This window comes from Gymnogyps californianus, chromosome 9, assembly GCF_018139145.2.
Source record: "Gymnogyps californianus isolate 813 chromosome 9, ASM1813914v2, whole genome shotgun sequence".
Lineage (NCBI taxonomy): Eukaryota > Metazoa > Chordata > Aves > Accipitriformes > Cathartidae > Gymnogyps > Gymnogyps californianus.
Window position 1 is genome coordinate 11,498,856 of NC_059479.1, and position 18,777 is coordinate 11,517,632.

Sequence of the window (18,777 nt, forward strand, 5' to 3'; positions counted from 1 at the left end):
GGAAGGGATGTATACGTTTCTACTCTGACTTTGTGTGGAAAGGAGTTGAAATCCACAATCAGCTACCTCAGTTGTATGTCTCTAAAGCCTTTTCTAGTCTGTCTTCCTCTTTCTAGATAAAGAAGCTGTCCCGGTGGGAAGTGATTGATGTGGTACGTACGATGTCTACAGAGCAGGCTCGTTCAGGGGAAGGTCCTATGAGCAAATTTGCACGTGGGTCTCGGTTTTCTGTAGCAGAACATCAGGAGAGATACAAAGAAGAGTGTCAGCGCATCTTTGATTTACAAAATAAGTAAGTTCTTATCTGATGTTTACAGCCTTGAACCCCACCCTGTCCCCACCTTAAAAGTCCAGAACTGTGTACACCTGGGGCTCACTGATATGTAGTAGTATAGATGTTGATTCAGCTGGTTGGGCCCACAAAATACAGCACTGAGAAAGAGGGCTTTGGCTGTTAATAGAAACTTATGGGTTAGCCTTAGTGTCTTGCTGTCATAGACCTTTTGGAAAGGTAGAATGAGTTGCATAGTCTGCCAGGTATAATGGCATGAGATGTTCCACTGGTCCACAGATCAGTAGTTCACCACCCTATTTCCTTTCTTTCTTTTTTGTTTGTTTGTTTGTTTGTTTTGTTAACAGCAGTTTGCCATCTCTCTCTTGGGTAGCAGCTACCAATTCTATGTCCTATTCTTAAGAACTGCCAGAAGAATTCATGCATTATTCCTTGTTCTGGCCCAACACCTGAGAGTGGGGAGGGAGTATAGGACTGTTGATGATGAAGAGATCAACTTGTTGGAGAAGATTGGCTTGGAATAATTGATCTTTTGGACATGGGGATTACAGGAGGACTGAGAAGGGAATATATTATGCTTATTCTTGTAGTAGTGATTTGCAACATCAGTTTTCAAACCTTTGCGTCATTTTTACCTTTGTATTTCTGGGAAGGTAACAGGCTGATTTTTTTGGTGGGGGGGACTAACTGACTTTCAAGGTGCTTCCTGTTTCAGGGTTCTGGAATCCACTGAGATCCTGTCAACAGACACAGATAGCAGCTCAGCTGAAGACAGTGACTTTGAAGAGATGGGAAAGAATATTGAGAATATGTTACAGAACAAGAAAACTAGTTCTCAGCTCTCTCGGGAAAGAGAAGAGCAGGAACGAAAGGAATTGCAAAGGATGCTCCTGGGAGAAGACAGTGGCAATGACAAAGACAGGGGCAAAAAGGACAGGAGAGACAAAAAGGGGCTGTGTAAGTAACCGCAACTACTAGGATGTGCCTGGGAAGGGATGCAGAACTTTGTGTCAGACTGCAAAGTGTGCTGATCTGGCCTCTCAGAGGAGAGTGTGGATTCCTTACAGGGAGAAGGTATAGACATGCTTATCTTGGGCTTCTTCCTTCTCCTGAGCAGTTACTGGCTGAAAATGCATTTAAAGTGTTTTCTTTGCCCCATAGCTTTGCTTATTTTGAACTATAAACTTAATCTGGTATTTCTTTAGATATTCACTGCTGCTTGCTGCTTAAGTTTTCCTTTTTTTGGGGGGGGGGGTGAGGGGGATGTTGTTTTTGAGTAGTTTTCTCAAGATGTGTTCACAAATAGTTCCTGTAACCAGCTTATGGTACTCTAATTGGATCTTGTGTGTAAACACAGCTACGTATGTGAAACAGGCACAATGTGTAGGCTGATAGCAGTGTCTGTTATACTGTGTGCTGTAGCAGTGTGTTTGGGAGGTAATTGCGTAGCTGCCAGATTTGGATCTCCTGGACATGTGTTTATTTAGGTGCATTCCAACAGAGAACTTGACATGTTCCTAACTGGGATGTAAAAGTGTTTGACCTGTGAATGAACTTCTGTCTGTGTGACGGTGCTCATAACCGCTGTTACTTGTGGCATGTGTATGAGCAAAGTTGAGCTCTGCTGCATCTGGGTCAACATTATTGTTGCTGTTGGAAACCCAGATTGGGAATAAATCACTAATTAAATAATTACTGGAATAATTTAGTCAGGGATATGTGGAAGATTTGGTGATGATTGTTGCCTTATGAAAAGATATCCAGTGTTATTTTGAACAAAATCTCTCAACCAAAATTATGGATGGTGCTGGAAAGATTCTGTGGTCACTTGAGACAAGGCTAGCTCACTGGTTGTAACACTAGCTGGAGAACTGGATAATTGTTGACCTTCAGTTTCTGCCAGATCTTCATACCTGTGATCAAACCCACTGTAACTATTAAGCAATCTGCAGGGCCATGTTGCAGTTGCCTTACAGGTTGCACTTAGGCACCTGCGTGTCCTTGTTGACTGTAGCTGTTCCTTCTGGCTTCATAATCCATGTGGATAATTCAGTAGTTTACCTTTGTTTCAGATTGATGTATGTCATGATAAGAGAACATGAACAAGAAAGGGAAAGACTTCTGTTGCTTAGGTTTTCCTGAATTTGTGTCTTGGAAGTTTTTAAGCCCAAACTATCTGCTGTATTTAAATGATGATGTTTCTACAGTGTGAAAAAAATTAAAAGTAAACAAAACACTCTCTTGTAGCATCAGCTTCAGGAGCCTCAGCAAACTCTCACAAAGATGATGACACTGCCTCTGTAACCAGCCTTAATTCCTCTGCCACTGGCCGCCGCCTCAAAATCTATCGCACGTTTAGAGATGAGGATGGGAAGGAATATGTGAGGTGCGAGACAGTTCGGAAACCTGCTGTTATTGATGCCTACTGCCGAATACGGACTACCAAGGATGAAGAGTTCATGTAAGACCTATATGACTTTTTCTTTTTTTTTCTTTTTAACTTTGCCTGTAGACTATTTCATTCTATTGGCAGTATGAAGAAACGTAGAATTGAGTGTAGAAGCCCAGCACTGTAATTGTGTAGAGAGAGAGAGATTTAATGGCTGTCCATTTGGAGGGTATTATGAATTTTGTGCAGTGATTGACCTGGCACAAGAGTACCTGGTAAATCATCAACTCAGATGAAAACCTTGTGTGTTTTGTTTTGGTGGTCCTTTTTTGCTCCCTCCTTCCCCCCCCCCCCCCCCCAGACGAAAGTTTGCTCTATTTGACGAACAGCACCGTGAGGAAATGCGGAAGGAGCGGCGCAGGATCCAGGAACAATTAAGGCGGTTAAAACGGAACCAAGAAAAAGAGAAACTCAAGGGCCCTCCAGAAAAGAAGCCCAAGAAAATAAAAGAGCGTCCAGACTTGAAAGTAAGCATATCCATGCTAACAGGTCTTGGGTGTTGGAGCAGTTTTCTGTTCTAGTGATGTACTAAAGGTCTGACTAGGATATTTTAATGATACTTTGCCTCTAAACTAGGAGCCTATGTATGAATTCTGATCTGTCATCTTTCTTATATTTTTGCAGCTAAAATGTGGAGCATGTGGTGCAATTGGCCATATGAGGACTAATAAGTTCTGCCCTCTTTACTACCAAACAAATGCCCCACCTTCTAATCCTGTTGCAATGACAGAGGAGCAGGAGGAAGAGCTGGAAAAAACAGTCATTCACAATGATAATGAAGAACTCATCAAAGTAGAAGGAACAAAAATTGTCCTGGGAAAACAACTGATTGAGAGGTAAGGGAAGAAGCAGAGATACCGATGGGTAGTAAGAAAAAACAATTTAGAGCTTGGTGCAGAATACTCATATGTATATTAATCACAGGAATAAAGTGACAGGGCATTGCATAGACTATTACTACAGTATTTTGATTGTGTATTTGGTATTATGGCAGACGGGACCAGAGCCAGTACTGGGGGACAAATGGGCTTGATTCACAAGAAGGCTGGAGAAAGTATTACACTTTTTTGTTTTTACCTAGTGCGGATGAGGTTCGCAGGAAATCACTCGTCCTGAAGTTTCCTAAACAGCAGCTTCCTCCAAAGAAGAAGCGGCGAGTAGGGACAACCGTTCACTGTGATTATCTGAATGTGAGTGAAGGTGTTACTGAGCTGATTGCAGCATCTCTGTTTCTGTTTGTACCAACTGGCCAGTTTCTTTACTACTCTGTGCATCCTCTGCATGCAACGCTGTCCTGGTTTCAGCTAGGACAGAGTTAATTTTCTTCCTAGTAGCTGGTATAGTGCTGTGTTTTGGATTTAGTAGGAAAAGAATGTTGATAACACACTGATGTTTTTAGTTGTTGCTAAGTAGTGTTTATACTAAGTCAAGGATTTTTCAGCTTCTCATGCCCAGCCAGCAAGAAGGCTGGAGGGGCACAAGAAGCTGGGAGGGGACCCAGCCAGGACAGCTGACCCAAACTGGCCAAAGGAATATTCCATATCATATGACATCATGCCCAGTATATAAACTGGGGGAGTTGGCTGGGAGGGGCGGATCACGGCTCGGGAACTAACTGGGCATCGGTCAATGAGTGGTGAGCAATTGCACTGTGCACCACTTGCTTTGTATAGTTTAATTCTTTTAGTATTACTATTGTCATATTATTATTATCATTATCATTGTTTTTCATTCCTTTCTGTCCTATTAAACTGTCTTTATCTCAGCTCACGAGTTGGGTTTTTTTTTTTTCCTGATTCTCTCCCCCATCCCAGGGGTGGGGTGGGGAGTGAGCGAGCAGCTGCGTGGTACTTAGTTGTCGGCTGGGGTTAAACCACAACAAACACAGATACCTGCCCAGTAAATTAATAAACTAAATTGCCTAGGGTTTCTGTGGGTAAATATTTTGCATCCTGGAACTGCCTTAATTTTTCTGCCTCTGATTTCTTTAGCGTCCTCATAAATCTATCCACCGACGGCGAACAGATCCCATGGTGACGCTGTCATCCATCTTGGAGGGCATCATAAATGACATAAGGGATCTTCCTAATGTAAGTTTAAGCTATGAGACCAAAACCCCGTGTCGTAAGCAATAGGTTGAAGTAGGTTATGTGTTGTACACACCAAAATTAGGCTAGGCTTTTCTCAGATGAGTGGTGTGCTACCCCTTTCCCCGCTGCCCTGCACACAGTTGGTGTGCATTATTTCGTAAGTTATCTCCGCTCAGAATCTTTTTGAGATGAAAACGTCCATATCAGAAAATAATGTTGAATAATTCTGTATGGATACATATTCAAAGCCTGGGATGTGATATCCCCCCCAAATCAGAAAAAGATGCATAACACTCGATGCAGCAATGTGGAATACTTTTGCATATGTGGCACTGGAGAAAATTGTGTACTTCACTGTTTCTGACCAGATTTTACCAGAAACTTGCAAAATCAAAAGATTAAATGGAAGATTTGAGTTGAAATGAGAATTTAAAGTTCAGTTTCTTGACTTTTGTGCTGCATAACCAAAAATACCATCTGAGACTTCCTTGTGAGATTTTTCTTCTCATAATGGTATTAAAGAACATTTTGTAGAAGAAAGTGATAGCCACTGTGGGGCTGAGCTTATTGTACTTTGCCTGGTGCAGTTGAGGAACTGATTGTGTAAAGGTTTTATATGTTAGTGTCTATTCAACTGTGAAGGTTAAACTGAGATTAGCTAGTACTGTGTTAATAAGCACTCATTTTTTTCTTTTCATCCTTAGACATACCCCTTTCATACACCTGTAAATCCAAAAGTTGTCAAAGATTATTATAAGATTATTACTCGGCCCATGGATTTACAAACCCTGCGTGAAAATGTTCGTAAGCGGCAGTACCCATCCCGAGAAGAGTTCAGAGAACATCTGGAATTAATTGTTAAGAACAGTGCGACATACAATGGTAGGCTATTAACAACACAGGGAAACTGTGTTTCTGCTAATACATTGTACATGTATGAGGTGTGGATCTTTTACTTTTAGAAATAACGAAAACAACGGAAAAGCAGAATAAATTCACTGTCACATGGCAACAATAAACATATGTTTTTCCAGATATACCTGAAAGACTATATTAATGTTAATGAGCTAATTCATAAATAAGAAAGAAGTGGACCCTAGCATTTAACAATAACTAAATGATGACTGTGATGTAGTCACTGAAGTTCAATTATGGACCTATCAATGACTGGAAGGCACTGGTGCATGTATTAAGTCAAACTGCACTGAAGCAAAGTCCTGCATATCCCCTTCATATAGGGTAAAGCTAAGCAAAACATTGTTTTCAGTGGACTACATTATGAGTGTCCTTCCTTTTTGCTTTCAGACATGGATCGGTGGGGAGATACTTGTGAACGTATTTTCTCAGTATTATGCTTTAGTGAATGAATCTTTCAATACAAACAGGAATAGTTCACACCTTTTGAAGCCATTGCCTTGGAGCATGCAGCTTTGAGTAGAGTTTACTGTAATGATTTTGCATATTTTGGTTCTTAGTTGCAAGAAATTTTTCCTCATTTGGGAAGGTCAGAAAGCTAGTTTAAAAAAAAAAGAAAAGTATAGATTCTGTAGTAGAGCATGCATCTGCTGGGGAAAAGTGCTGATTCATTGAGCGACTGTAGGTCAGCTGTATTCTGACCGTTGATAGAAAGGTCTTTGTCCAAAAAGTATTCATTCGACAGACAAAAAAACCTCCCAGCTGCATTGAGTCTCTCTGGGCTGTGCAGCATTCGGGGTGACACTGACAGCACTAGTTTTGTGCCTGTATTGCTTCCTTTGTTATTTTGACAGCTAAGTCCCTGTTTTATCTGCATAAATGAGATTTTTTTCATAGTTCTGTTGCAAATACTTGTTTCCACATCTGAGGAATCGTGAAATTATGTAAGTGGTGGTTTTCTGAATATTTGTTAAATGTCCATTAGCATTCGTTAGCAGCTCTGCTTCACTGACTGGATTTAGTGAAGGAAACAGAAATTTCGTGACTTATGCTTTGAAAGTTTGGCAAAGGTGGAGGGCTTAGAGGCCAGTCTTCCTCAGGCACAGCTGCTTTCCCATAGGGTTTCCAAACTTTAACGGAATGTATACCAGAAGTGTGAATATTTGTTACAAATAACCTTTTCTCATATAAAATCCATACTAAACTTTAGTAATTGTGTGTATTGAGAATATACTTGAGGATATACTCCCAACTGTCCTAGAAATATAATCAGTGATGCTTTAGGAGTAAAGATTAAGTCATATTGTGACGTAATTGGCCTTTTTAATCAGGCTGGAGTATCTCACTGTACTTGCTGTGTGTTTGCAGGGCCAAAGCACTCACTGACACAGATATCTCAGTCCATGCTGGACCTGTGTGATGAAAAGCTAAAAGAGGCAAGTCTTGTGAATGAGTTGTGATTAGAGTGGAGAGGGGAGGGATGGTCAGGGGTGGTTGAGGAGTTTGAGGATAGAGGACATGAGTAGGCAAAACACAGAGCTTTAAGGAGAGTAGAAGAATAAGGGAACTCCTCCCCCCACCCCGGGGTATATTTGAATTTTTACAATTTTAAACAGTTCACATGGGAGTCTTTCTCAAAAAACAGGTGCTCGTTTGTTACTCTAGTTACTTTATCTTGTATGTAGGCTTATATCTAGGCTATTATCCCCCCTTACTTACAAGTGTCTTCATAAAAAGGTGAATAGGAGTCTCTTTGGGACAGAGTATCCTGATATTAACAGTTATTAATCTAGGGTCAGCCACTGATGTTCCTTACTTTTATTGCAGAAGGAAGATAAACTGGCTCGATTAGAAAAAGCAATTAATCCCCTCCTGGATGATGATGATCAAGTGGCCTTTTCCTTCATTTTGGATAACATTGTCACTCAAAAGATGATGGCAGTTCCAGATGTATGTAGCTTGAGTAGAGTGTGTGTGTGATGTGCAAAATGTGCTGATTATAGTCCTGTGGCTGTATATTTTCATTGTGGTAGTGCACTGCAAAAAAAACCAAACAAAAACAAAAACCAAAAGAGAAAAAAACCAAAAGCTCTGTCAGAGAGCTGGCCTGTGATTTTCTGACTGGCACAGACATACCTGTACTCACGCCCTTCACTGGAGCAAAGGTCCAGAAGTGAAGGCTGGGTTCCAGTTTTTTTTCCTGCTGCTCTCACTCCTGGATAGTGCCTGTGTCAGCCTCCCATTAGGATGAAGTCACTGATTTTCATTAAGCATGGTCATTATAAAACATACTCTTCTCCTGCTGCTTATAGCACTTGCTTTGGTAGATCTCGAAGCACTCTGCAAAGGTACAGTTTTCAAGTGCAAACGAAACACAAGCTGATTTCTAATTGATCAGGTTTACCCAGTTTTGTACTAGTTCATTAGTATTAAAAAAAAACCCCAGACCCTTAAGCTTACTGGATAAAACTGCACAGATAAGGACTTCAGTGTCACTCATCTATAATGTGTATTGTGTCTGAATGGAATAAAGAACAAGAGTCTGTAGTGGTTAGACTGAATGAGAGAGGGCTTAATGCCTGTCCTCTTTAAAACTTTCTTGGTTCCATTCTCTGTTGTCACCAAGTTCTCATTTCTGATGTTTAGAAACAGATTTTAGAGTTTTTCTATGCCGTCACACCATGATGAACTGCTAAATTGGTATACATAGCCCCTGTTGTGAGATCAGACCTAGGTTTATATTCTTTGTTTATTGTACAAGCAATGAGCATTCTTGCTGGACGCTGCAGTTATGTTGTGGAGGAAACAGTGATATGAAATAGAAAAGTCCTTTGTATGATTATTATTTTGTATTAAATGTTCCTACTGTCAAACAGGTATCAACAGGCCTAGTTAAAAATCCAGTCTGACTGGTAGATTTTTTTCTGTGTCCCTCCTGAAGCTAGATGATTGGATTCAAGATGCCTTGTAATAAATAATTTCCATACATTTTGAGTGTTGCTCGGTTCTGGAGACTTGCTTTATTAAATTTGTAGCTCAAACTGTAAAAAATTCTACACAGAAGCTTTCTAAACTTGTCTGTTTTCTTTCCTTCAGTCTTGGCCATTTCATCATCCAGTTAACAAAAAGTTTGTTCCTGATTACTACAAGGTGATTGCTAATCCAATGGATCTGGAGACTATCCGCAAGGTGTGTAGCTTGAACTGAGCAGCCACTTGAGAGATGTTTAGACTTGATTACTTACTGGGTGACAATCTCTTCCAGAATATCTCCAAACACAAATACCAGAACAGAGAGACTTTCCTGGATGATGTTAACCTCATCCTTGCCAACAGCATTAAGTACAATGGTAGGTGGTGAAAATAAGGCTTCAGCTGCCTTCTGTACTTAAACGAATACATGTGGGCACCTGTTCTGCAGTGCTGTCAAAGCCTGAAGCTGTGAATCCTGAGCTTGATTGTTGCTTTCCTTTCCTGCTGAGAAGAGAGATGCTTAAACAGTGATGTTTTCACTGTCACGTGGTGCTTTATTTACCATTTTCTGCAGAATGGGGCAGTTACATTGGGGGAGGATTTTCTACTTGTTCAGTACACATCTCTGCTTCAGTGATTTGTTTCTGGGAATTTCCTTGAGATTGACAGGGTACAACCTTCCTATCTCCTAAATCGTATTTTTTATGCTGGAACAAACTGGTTGCTCTTTGTTAGCTGAATGTGAACCCTGCTTTATGTTTCTCCTTAGATCAGAAGGTGTTGGGATTTAGGGACCTGTGTCATGAGAGCTACGTAACCAAACCCAGTCTTTCTGTCTCAGCAGCTGGAACTGAGCAAATGTCAGAATGCATAAAGAGATTTGTTTCTTACTACAGGACCAGACAGTCAGTACACAAAAACAGCCCAGGAGATTGTAAACATCTGTTATCAAACTTTAGCTGAGGTATGTGGACAACTCCACTGTAATATTTTTGTATGTTTGAATTTTCTGTGCTGCAACCTTAGCAAGCTTCTTTTGTTCTTAGTATGATGAGCACCTGACTCAACTTGAGAGAGACATCTCTACTGCTAAGGAAGCAGCACTAGAGGAGGCAGATCTGGAAAGTCTTGATCCTATGACCCCTGGTCCCTACACTCCACAGGCAAGTGACCAAGCAAAGTTTTCACTTCCTTTCTTTTAGTTTCAATCTCCTGGATGTTTGATCTAGAGGTGCCTCTTTGTTTACTGTTCTCCATCTGTCTGCAGTTTGTCTTTTAGTAGAGTATCTTGTTGGATGGTGTGCGAACAGCTATTTTTTAAGGATAAATATGAGAAGCAGTTATGATGCTTCAGAGAGTGAGATACATAAGACAAAGAAGGTAATTTCCCAAGCAGCTTGCAAAACTGGTCTCAAGATGAGCTTTGTACAGTCAGGTACAAATGTTGGTTGGAAATTCAAAGACTGTGCGAGTGTAGCAGTTAGAAACCCTCAGAAGGCAAGCAGTGAAAAGGTAAGGAGAACATGAGGAAAAAACATCAATACTGTAGTGCTGAGAAGAAGCCAGAGCGCTGTTTGGTGGGGGTATTGTTGAAGAGGCTTATTGCTATGAGCAAAGAAACTGCCTAGTATGGTCAGCGAAGTACAACTCCTCTGCATTCTTTGGTGGGATTCTTTACATTTCTTTATTTTGGTTCTAATGAAAATAACATTTTTTTACTCTTCATTATTTTATAGCAGACAATTGTGTGTGTCAGTTATTTTGTATATATTATAGACCAAGTTGGAAGCATAATTTATATTGGAGATTGTATGACAGACTGCTTTTTCAGTGTTTGCAGTTTGGCAAAGTTTTTTAAGCTATTTAGATTTTTTTTTTTTTTTTCCTAATGCTGCTTCTTGCCTCAGGCTGTTTGGTTGTTTTTAAAAACATCAGTAAATAACTTTCACCAGGAATCACAAGTTCATTCCTGAAAAATAAAACTGCCTTTGGAAGTTTCCTGAGAAATTAGGTAACAATTCAGGGAATGTCATCCTAGTGTCTGAGATGTGCCTTTTGTTTATTTGGAAAAACTATTGAAGTTCATCATCTTAGGAAAGATCTCTCTGCTAATAACTGAATGATCAAAATTCAAATGTTGTATACCCAGTGTAGGAAGACAGAGCAAAGCTTTCTTTGCAGTTGTTCATCCCAATTGTAGACCAGTAATTTTTCTATTCTGTGCAAGTCTGGTGTGATTACATCTGGGAAGTTGCATTTAATTTTAGTCAAGTCAGAGCAGAAAAGAGGGGCTTGAAGGTCAGGAACAATTTAAGATCTCGTAAGATTACTTTTAAGAGAAAAATGCGTTTAAAATTTGTTTAGGCAATAAGTATACAAAGATTATATGGCTGGAGCCAGGACAGCAGTCTACAGTTTGGGGGTAATATTTAACACTCCCCATCCATCTCTGTCCACAAAAAACCCCCCCAAAATGTAGCATTTTAGGAAGCTAGAAAGAACTTGCTAGGAATGATGACTGAATTCAACAGGGTGGGAGTACTGAAACTGAGTATCACGGAAAAAGACCTTCCTGGCAGTGGGAGTGTCAGGCTACAAGGGAGTCTTTGGTGATTAGTTGTTGAAACTATCTATTGACACATTTCAAGGAAGATTAGTTGGAATCAAGGATGATCTCAATACCTCAGAGAATGAGAGACAAAAATGTAATTCTTCTCTCTATCTGATGGTTTCCTTCCCAAGAGCAGTTATTACCTATTCCAATTTTTTTTCCAAGTTGGTGATCAGGAGAGAGGAAAAGAGGCCTGAGCAGTGAACTGGCTATTAGTTGTCTGCTTCTTCTCTGTGCTTGCTAAAGGAGAGAGCTTCCTGAGCTCCTCCCTTGAATTTGTCATCTGAAGGCCACCCTTTCCCTCTGCTTCTTGGCTGGAGGTACACTCCCGCTTCCCACACTCCCAAACTTGTCACAGATGGCAGGTCTGGTGATGGTTGCTTGGCTTTAGTTCCCTTTATTTCAAATGCAGTTGTGATGACTAATGTTTAGCTCCCCGTATGTGTCTTCAGGAGCTGGACTCCAGGATATAAAAAGCAAATACAGCAAGTAGAGAGCTGTCTGTGGTTTTGTCGTGGTTTCACCTCAGCCAGCAACTAAGCACCATGCAGCTGCTCCCTGCTCCCAGTGGGATGGGGAGGAGAATTGGGGGGAAAAAAGTAAAACTTGGGGGTTGAAATAAGAGCAGTTTAATAACTAAAGTAAAATAAAATAAAATACTAACAATAATAATGATTAAAAATATAATAATAATAGTAATGAAAAGGAATATAACAAAAAAGAAGGAAAAAAAAAGAAATAAAACCCAAGAAAAAAACCCAGTGATGCACAATGCAGTTGCTCACCACCCGCTGACTGATGTCTGAGAAGCGATCCGCCCCTCCCGGCCAACTCCCCCCAGTTTATATACTGAGCATGATGTTCTATGGTATGGAATATCCCTTTGGCTATTTTGGGTCAGCTGTCCAGGCTAGGTTTCCTCCCAGCTTCTTGTACACCTGCTTGCTGGCAGAGCATGGAAAACTGAAAAGTCCTTAACTTAGGATAAGCGCTAGTTAGCAACAACTAAAACATCAGTATGTTATCAACATTATTCTCATACTAAATCCAAAACACACTGTACCAGCTACTAAGAAGAAAATTAACTCTATCCCAGCCAAAACCAGGACAGGTTTACATGTCTGTTTAAATTCTTAGGAAGCCTGTTTTGCCTAGTTTAAATGGTATTGCTGCTGGTCTTAACACTTTCAGGATTGTCATGATATACAAACTGTGTATTATAATGGCATTTTATCAAAATCCTAATCTGTATTTCCTCATTAACTCTTCAGAGGTCAAATGGCACGCAAACCACAGATTAGCTTTTAGAACACTTTTGTCAGCTTTAGGGACTCCTGAGACAGTGATTTACAGAGAATTGATTGAAAGTTGAAGCTTTGCTATTTCATATGTGATAGACTTTTTCCAGTTCTGATAGCAGCATTTGTGGTTGCAACACCATTTCCATTGTAGGAATGGAAATTAAAAGGGCCATGCTGAGTCAAACCAAAGGTTGATGTAATCAAGTATTCTGTGTCTGGCAGGGACCAAAAGTAAGTGGATGCAAACATACAGCGGTCCTTCTCACAGTTCACTGTCTCACAGTGTGAGAAGGCTCTCTGCTTCTGGTAATTGGCTGTTCAGGCATCTTAAACTGGTGTTGCACCTGGACCATTGTTTTTATGAGCTGCAGAGAGGGCTATTCTCTATTAAATCTATCTAATCCTTTTGGAGTCCATTTACGATTTTGGCCCCTCTAGGATTGCACTGCATAGAAGTACTGACTGCTATTTTAAAAGCTGCTATCTGGCAAACTTCAAACCTGAGGTGGTGAGCCGTTGCATTTTACCATGTTTGTTCTTTAAGAATAAATAGCTTATTTTGATTAAACAGTGTTTAATAATATAAACACTGTGCCAAAAAAATGCATTTTGTATGTAGTCCTGAAATCCCAGTATTGCCTCTCAAGATGCTGTTCTAGTCTGTGCTGGTTTTGGCTGGGATAGAGTTAATTTTCTTCATAGTAGCTGGTATGGGGCTATGTTTTGGATTTGTGCTGAAAACAGTGTTGATAATACAGAGATGTTTTAGTTACTGCTGAGCAGTGCTTATACAGAGTCAAGGCCTTTTCTGCTTCTCACCCCACCCCACCAGCGAGGAGGCTGGGGGTGCACAAGAAGTTGGGAGGGGACACAGCAGGGACAGCTGACCCCAACTGCCCAAAGGGATATTCCATACCATAGGACATCATGCTCAGCACAGAAAGCTGGGGGAAGAAGAAGGAAGGGGGGGACGTTCAGAGTGGTGGCGTTTTGTCTTCCCGAGTAACTGTTATGTGTGATGGAGATGGATGGATTACGTGTGATGGATGCTTTCGTGGAGATGGCTGAACACCTGCCTGCTGATGGAAAGTGGTGAAAGAATTCCTTTTTTTGCTTTGCTTGCGTGCACGGCTTTTGCTTTACCTATTAAACTGTCTTTATCTCAACCCACAAGTTTTCTCACTTTTACCCTTCCAAGTCTCTCCCCTATCCCGACGCGGGGGGAGTGAGTGAGCGGCTGTGTACTGCTTAGTTACTGGGTTAAACCATGACATAGTCTCAGTTCAGTGCCTGAGAATGTTATGTCTCCTGTTTCCACATACACTTTAGCCACCTGATTTGTATGATAGCAACACTTCCCTTAGTATGTCACATGATGCTTCAGTCTATCAAGATGAGAGCAGTTTGTCTGCTGTGGACACTCCCATCACTACCCCAGAGAAGTGAGGAACTCGGTCAGAATCCTCAATTTTTTTCATGTGGTTGGAGACTTGGGTTGTATAAGCAAATTACCGAAAGGAGGCAATTACTTTGTAGGAAACAAGTCACAAAGATCAGCAGGTTTCCCAAGCAGAGAAGGGAATCCATTTCAAAAGTTATGCAATTTCCTTCATTTTGACTGCTCTGAGGGAAAAGGAAAAATTTAAAGAGCACTGGGAATTGAGACAGTGCAAAAGAAAGAATAGAGAGTCAAAAGCTGCAAAAGAATCTGCCTGAGGGCAGATTATTTGTTTGCTTCGCTGCTTCTGGGAGTAGAGACCTGGTGACTCATGCTACAAAGGGCTAATATGCAATCCCTTGTTGATTCTGAATAGGGAAATGGTGAAGTATATTCTACAGATTTGGAAGATGATAATTAGATTATTATGGTTGCATCCAGTGACGATTAGAAGCTATACAAACATGTAGGAAGAGATGGTTGCCACCATAGATGCGTTACAGTTGTAAAAGAAAAAAAAAGCAGACAGGTTAAAGGTATTAAATCATTATAAATTAACTTGTTACAGTAACCACAGAATATTTTTTCTTAGTCTTTATTCTGTATTAAACAACAAAAAAAATTGTTGGAGGAGAGGGAATAGTAGAAGGAGATGTAGTAATATGACCATGAAAATAAATTACCAGGAGGAGGAGAAGGTGAGGAGGGCCACGAGACTGAAAGTGGTACCAGAAAGACTAGTGAGAGCTGTTCTGAGCAACCCAGACAAACAGAGATTGAATATGAATAGTTCCATCTAGTACTGTGGCTGTTTGTAGCTTTGAGAATGCCTTCTAGATTTGGAAGTCTTCAAGCTTTCTATAGACTTTCAGTTTATAGTCTTTGGGATAGAATCTGCATGTCCTCTCTACCTTGGACTCATGGTGACTGAGGGAACAACAGGAGAGAGAAGGGCACGAGAAGATTTGTTGGAAACTGCTGTCTGCTTTTAAAATAGTTTGTGAAAATAAGCACTTTTTAAGATCTAGTGGTATTTTCCAGAAATAGCTAGGTAAACAAAGAACTCCGGTGCTGCAAGGCTGGAGATTCCCTTTTCAAGGATGAGCACATCAGGATAAAAGTGTGTGGAGACTGTGTGCTCTCTGATCTTGGAATAAAGAGAGAAAGGATCCTTGCTCTGAGAGTGATATACATATATTTTTCTTTCTGTCTTTTCCCGCCCTGTACTCCCGCACCCGTCATTGTGGTCCAGATGTCAGTCATACCCTTTGGTTTATGTCCAGTAGTGCCTTCCTCAATGGTATTGCTATTTGTGTTCCCCATTCAGATGCGCCAGGGGCGAGGTAGGCTGGGCGAGGAAGACTCTGACGTAGATATTGAAGGGTTTGATGAGGATGATGATGGGAAACCTAAGACTCCAGCCCCAGTGAGTATATTTACAGAAATCCCAGCCATAGTCTACGTGTTGACTTGCATACTTGTGGTAGAAGTCTCCATAGTATAAGGGTTGTCTGCTGTGTCTGCCACCCTGAAAGACAGCAGTATTCATAGCAATAGCTAGACTCTTAAATGTAGTTTTAAAATGCTAGCATTATGAAATGAGTGAATACTTCAGAATGAACAGTGTGATAAATAATAGGCATATGCTAGAAATGGCAGCCTTAGTTTATATGTTGTTTGGTCTTCACTGTCCCTGTTCTGTGTGACCTAGGAAGTTGAAGATGCAGATGGTGACCTTGCTGATGAAGAAGAAGGATCAGCCCAGCAGCCCCAGGCCAGTGTCCTCTATGAAGATTTGCTCATGTCGGATGGAGAGGATGATGATGATGGGAGTGATGAAGAGGGAGATAATCCTTTCTCATGTAGGTGTCCTTTTTTATAAAAGGTTGAATAGGAACTGGTTGTTCACAAACCCAGCTAATCTTCTCATTCTTCCATCACAAAAACATGCAGTAGAGAGCATAGAGCATAATTGTGATATGTAGGCCAGGTGCTGGTAGTCAAAAAGGAAGAGAGACCAAAGGGCAAGATGAGAAAACTGGATGAACATAAATGGAACTGAAACCAAAGTGGAATAGGAGTGCTGTAAGTATGGACACAAAAGAAAGCAGAGTTAAGACAAGATATGGTCGATTGTATTTCATAAAGTGAAACTGCAAATGGTTCTGAAAAGACTGGGACTATGATGTGGTGTGCAGAGCCAGGAACGGGCAGTTTACTAAAGCACAACATTTATTTTGATATGAAACAGTGTGGTCAATGTTATCAAGAACTGGAAGAGGGGTCTGGAGGTTCTTCAGATTGTTGCCCTGTTTTACTAAAAAACGTGCCGTGCAGAAAAGCTTATAGTGGTATTTAGCGATGGCTTCTGAAAATTATTAGGGGGGAAGAAGAGGGAATTATTCAGAGTAGACAAGCCAATAAGGCCTTTTTGAGTAATGGTGGTAATGAGATTGCTTTTGAATAACATCAGAATTGGGTAGTCAGTAAGTGGTATCACCTCCCAGATACCCTTTCTGCTACATTGTGGAGACACTGCTTTGTATACATTCCTTACAGCCAATATCGTAGCCTTTAAACAAAGACAATGGGTATGTAACTGACAGAACAAAACTGCTGATTTGTGACCAAATGTTGGTTTATTACACAGCTATCCAACTGAGTGAGAGTGGCAGTGACTCAGATGTGGAGCCCAATGCAGTGAGACCTAAACAACCTCATGTTCTTCAAGAGAACACACGAATGGGCATGGACAATGAAGAAAGCATGATGTCCTATGAAGGAGATGGTGGGGAGACATCTCATGTTATGGAGGACAGTAATATCAGGTAATTAGAGCTGAGAATCTTGTTAAAATAATTATTTAAAACAAAATCCCTTCTCTTAAAGATTTCTGAAGTGTTTATCCAAAAAAGCTGAAGAATATCTCACGGTTTTTAAGTTATTTTGTCACTGCTTTTAGTGTTGCAACCAGAATTAAAATAATTGCAATTTACTTCTTATCAACAGAAATTTGGTTTTGCTGTTAGATTTTTCACTAATAAAAATGTTGATTAAATTAAAAAGAAGTTCTTTCTCATAAGTTAGATGATTTCCCGTACATAGTGGTTTTTGAAGGCAGGACAAATACAGATTTTTATAGGTTGTCTCGGAAACTACAAGATGCCTTTGAAGTTAAAAGATGATTTAGCTGATTAACTCCACGTTTCTTGTTTTTGTTTTTTTTCTCTAAGAATAAGCATTTCCTTACTTGAAAGGAAACTGCTTAGCTGAAGTCCAAAAGAATAGGAATATGCATATTCTGTATTTTGGAAGGAGTTCCATTATTAGAAAATGACAAGTACAGCAATATCAGGGGTTTTTTTTTTGCATTCACTTGAGAGAATACTAACCTACTCTGTAGAGTATTAGCATTAGATTCTCTGTTCTTTTTCTACCCATGGAATTCAGTCCCTTAATGATATTATTGATATTTGCCTAATAAATTATTGTACAGGTAGCTATGCTGGGTCAGGCAAATGGTCAGTCCAGCCCGGCATCTTGACAATAGTCAGCAGAAAATGCTAGAGAAGATGATGAGAATGGGCTGTCTGCCTTTCTGTCTGCAGTAAAGGTGACAGATGGAAGGTGTTGGAGCGATCTGTTTTTCCTGCCCTGAGTATATGGGAGTGGGATGAGGATGCTGGTAGACAATGGTTTCATCTGGAGAACTGTTTTTTTTATTTTAAAAAGCTGGCCATTGACAGAATTGAAGTGCACAGTGGTTCTGAGTGTTCCACAAAGACTTCAAGCCAGGGAACTTTTACAGGAGTTAAATACAGAATTGTCGGTATCAACAGCTGATTTGAAATGATGTTATAGTAAGAGTATCTTCTTTCTTCTAGTTACGGCAGCTATGAAGAACCAGACCCAAAATCCAACACAAGAGATACTAGTTTCAGCAGTATTGGAGGATATGAGATCTCAGAAGAGGAGGAAGAGGAAGAACAGCAACGCTGTGGGCCAAGTGTATTAAGTCAGGTCCATCTGTCTGAGGATGAGGAAGACAGTGAGGACTTCCATTCCATTGCAGGAGACAGTGACCTGGACTCAGATGAATAAATTCCCTTTCTTGAGATGATGGTCATCCTGGGCTACTCTTGGCTCCTGAATTTCTCTTGTCCCAGTTTGGTATAAGGAACAGTGTAGTGTAGATTGTGTTAACAAGAAGTAGATTTTTTTTTTTTATGTAATATTTTAATCGGTTATAAAACATGTTATGTGACTAAGTAAATGGTGAAAAATAAGCTGTAGACAAGCATGCCCTGCTGAAGTTTTGGGTTGTAGCCTGTACTAGTTCCAGAATCCAAATGAAGGTTTGTATCGTTTGTTCTTTGGTCTTTATAGACATAAAATAATTTCTCATAAATACTGGCCTGTTGGATACATGCATGTCTGTCAGGAAAAAAATGCTTGCTCAAAATAAAATACCTGCTGTTGATAAACAACTTTCATATAAAACAATTTTCATTTCACGAAGGGAAGGTTTTTCTCTGGGACCACAGCATGAAGGCAGTGTCTGAAGTCTTACCCCAGACTGGTTTTGATAATTGCCTAACTACTTTGAATACTTAAGTAAACAGCTACCCTATTTTTTTTAAGTTGCAATTAGTCCTAGAAATTAGTAATTTGAGCCTTCAGGAAGGCTTATTTATCCACAGGAGATTCCT

The 18,777-nt window shown here is 40.3% G+C and overlaps 1 protein-coding gene across 1 annotated transcript in view; it reads left to right on the forward strand.

Annotated features, from left to right (window-relative positions):
* The window catches only part of TAF1 (TATA-box binding protein associated factor 1), a 34,804-nt gene extending 17,914 nt beyond the window's left edge, over positions 1-16,890 (forward strand). The window contains 20 exon segments of the mRNA XM_050901511.1: positions 117-292; positions 1,008-1,198; positions 2,552-2,753; positions 3,043-3,208; positions 3,366-3,577; positions 3,823-3,931; positions 4,733-4,831; positions 5,536-5,713; positions 7,115-7,182; positions 7,574-7,696; positions 8,843-8,935; positions 9,011-9,095; positions 9,615-9,682; positions 9,765-9,881; positions 13,960-14,072; positions 14,594-14,597; positions 15,396-15,498; positions 15,790-15,930; positions 16,719-16,796; positions 16,799-16,890. Of these exon segments, the coding sequence (XP_050757468.1) occupies positions 117-292; positions 1,008-1,198; positions 2,552-2,753; positions 3,043-3,208; positions 3,366-3,577; positions 3,823-3,931; positions 4,733-4,831; positions 5,536-5,713; positions 7,115-7,182; positions 7,574-7,696; positions 8,843-8,935; positions 9,011-9,095; positions 9,615-9,682; positions 9,765-9,881; positions 13,960-14,072; positions 14,594-14,597; positions 15,396-15,498; positions 15,790-15,930; positions 16,719-16,796; positions 16,799-16,827 (2,355 nt within the window). The 3' untranslated portion in view covers positions 16,828-16,890.
* The last annotated feature ends 1,887 nt before the right edge of the window (positions 16,891-18,777 follow it).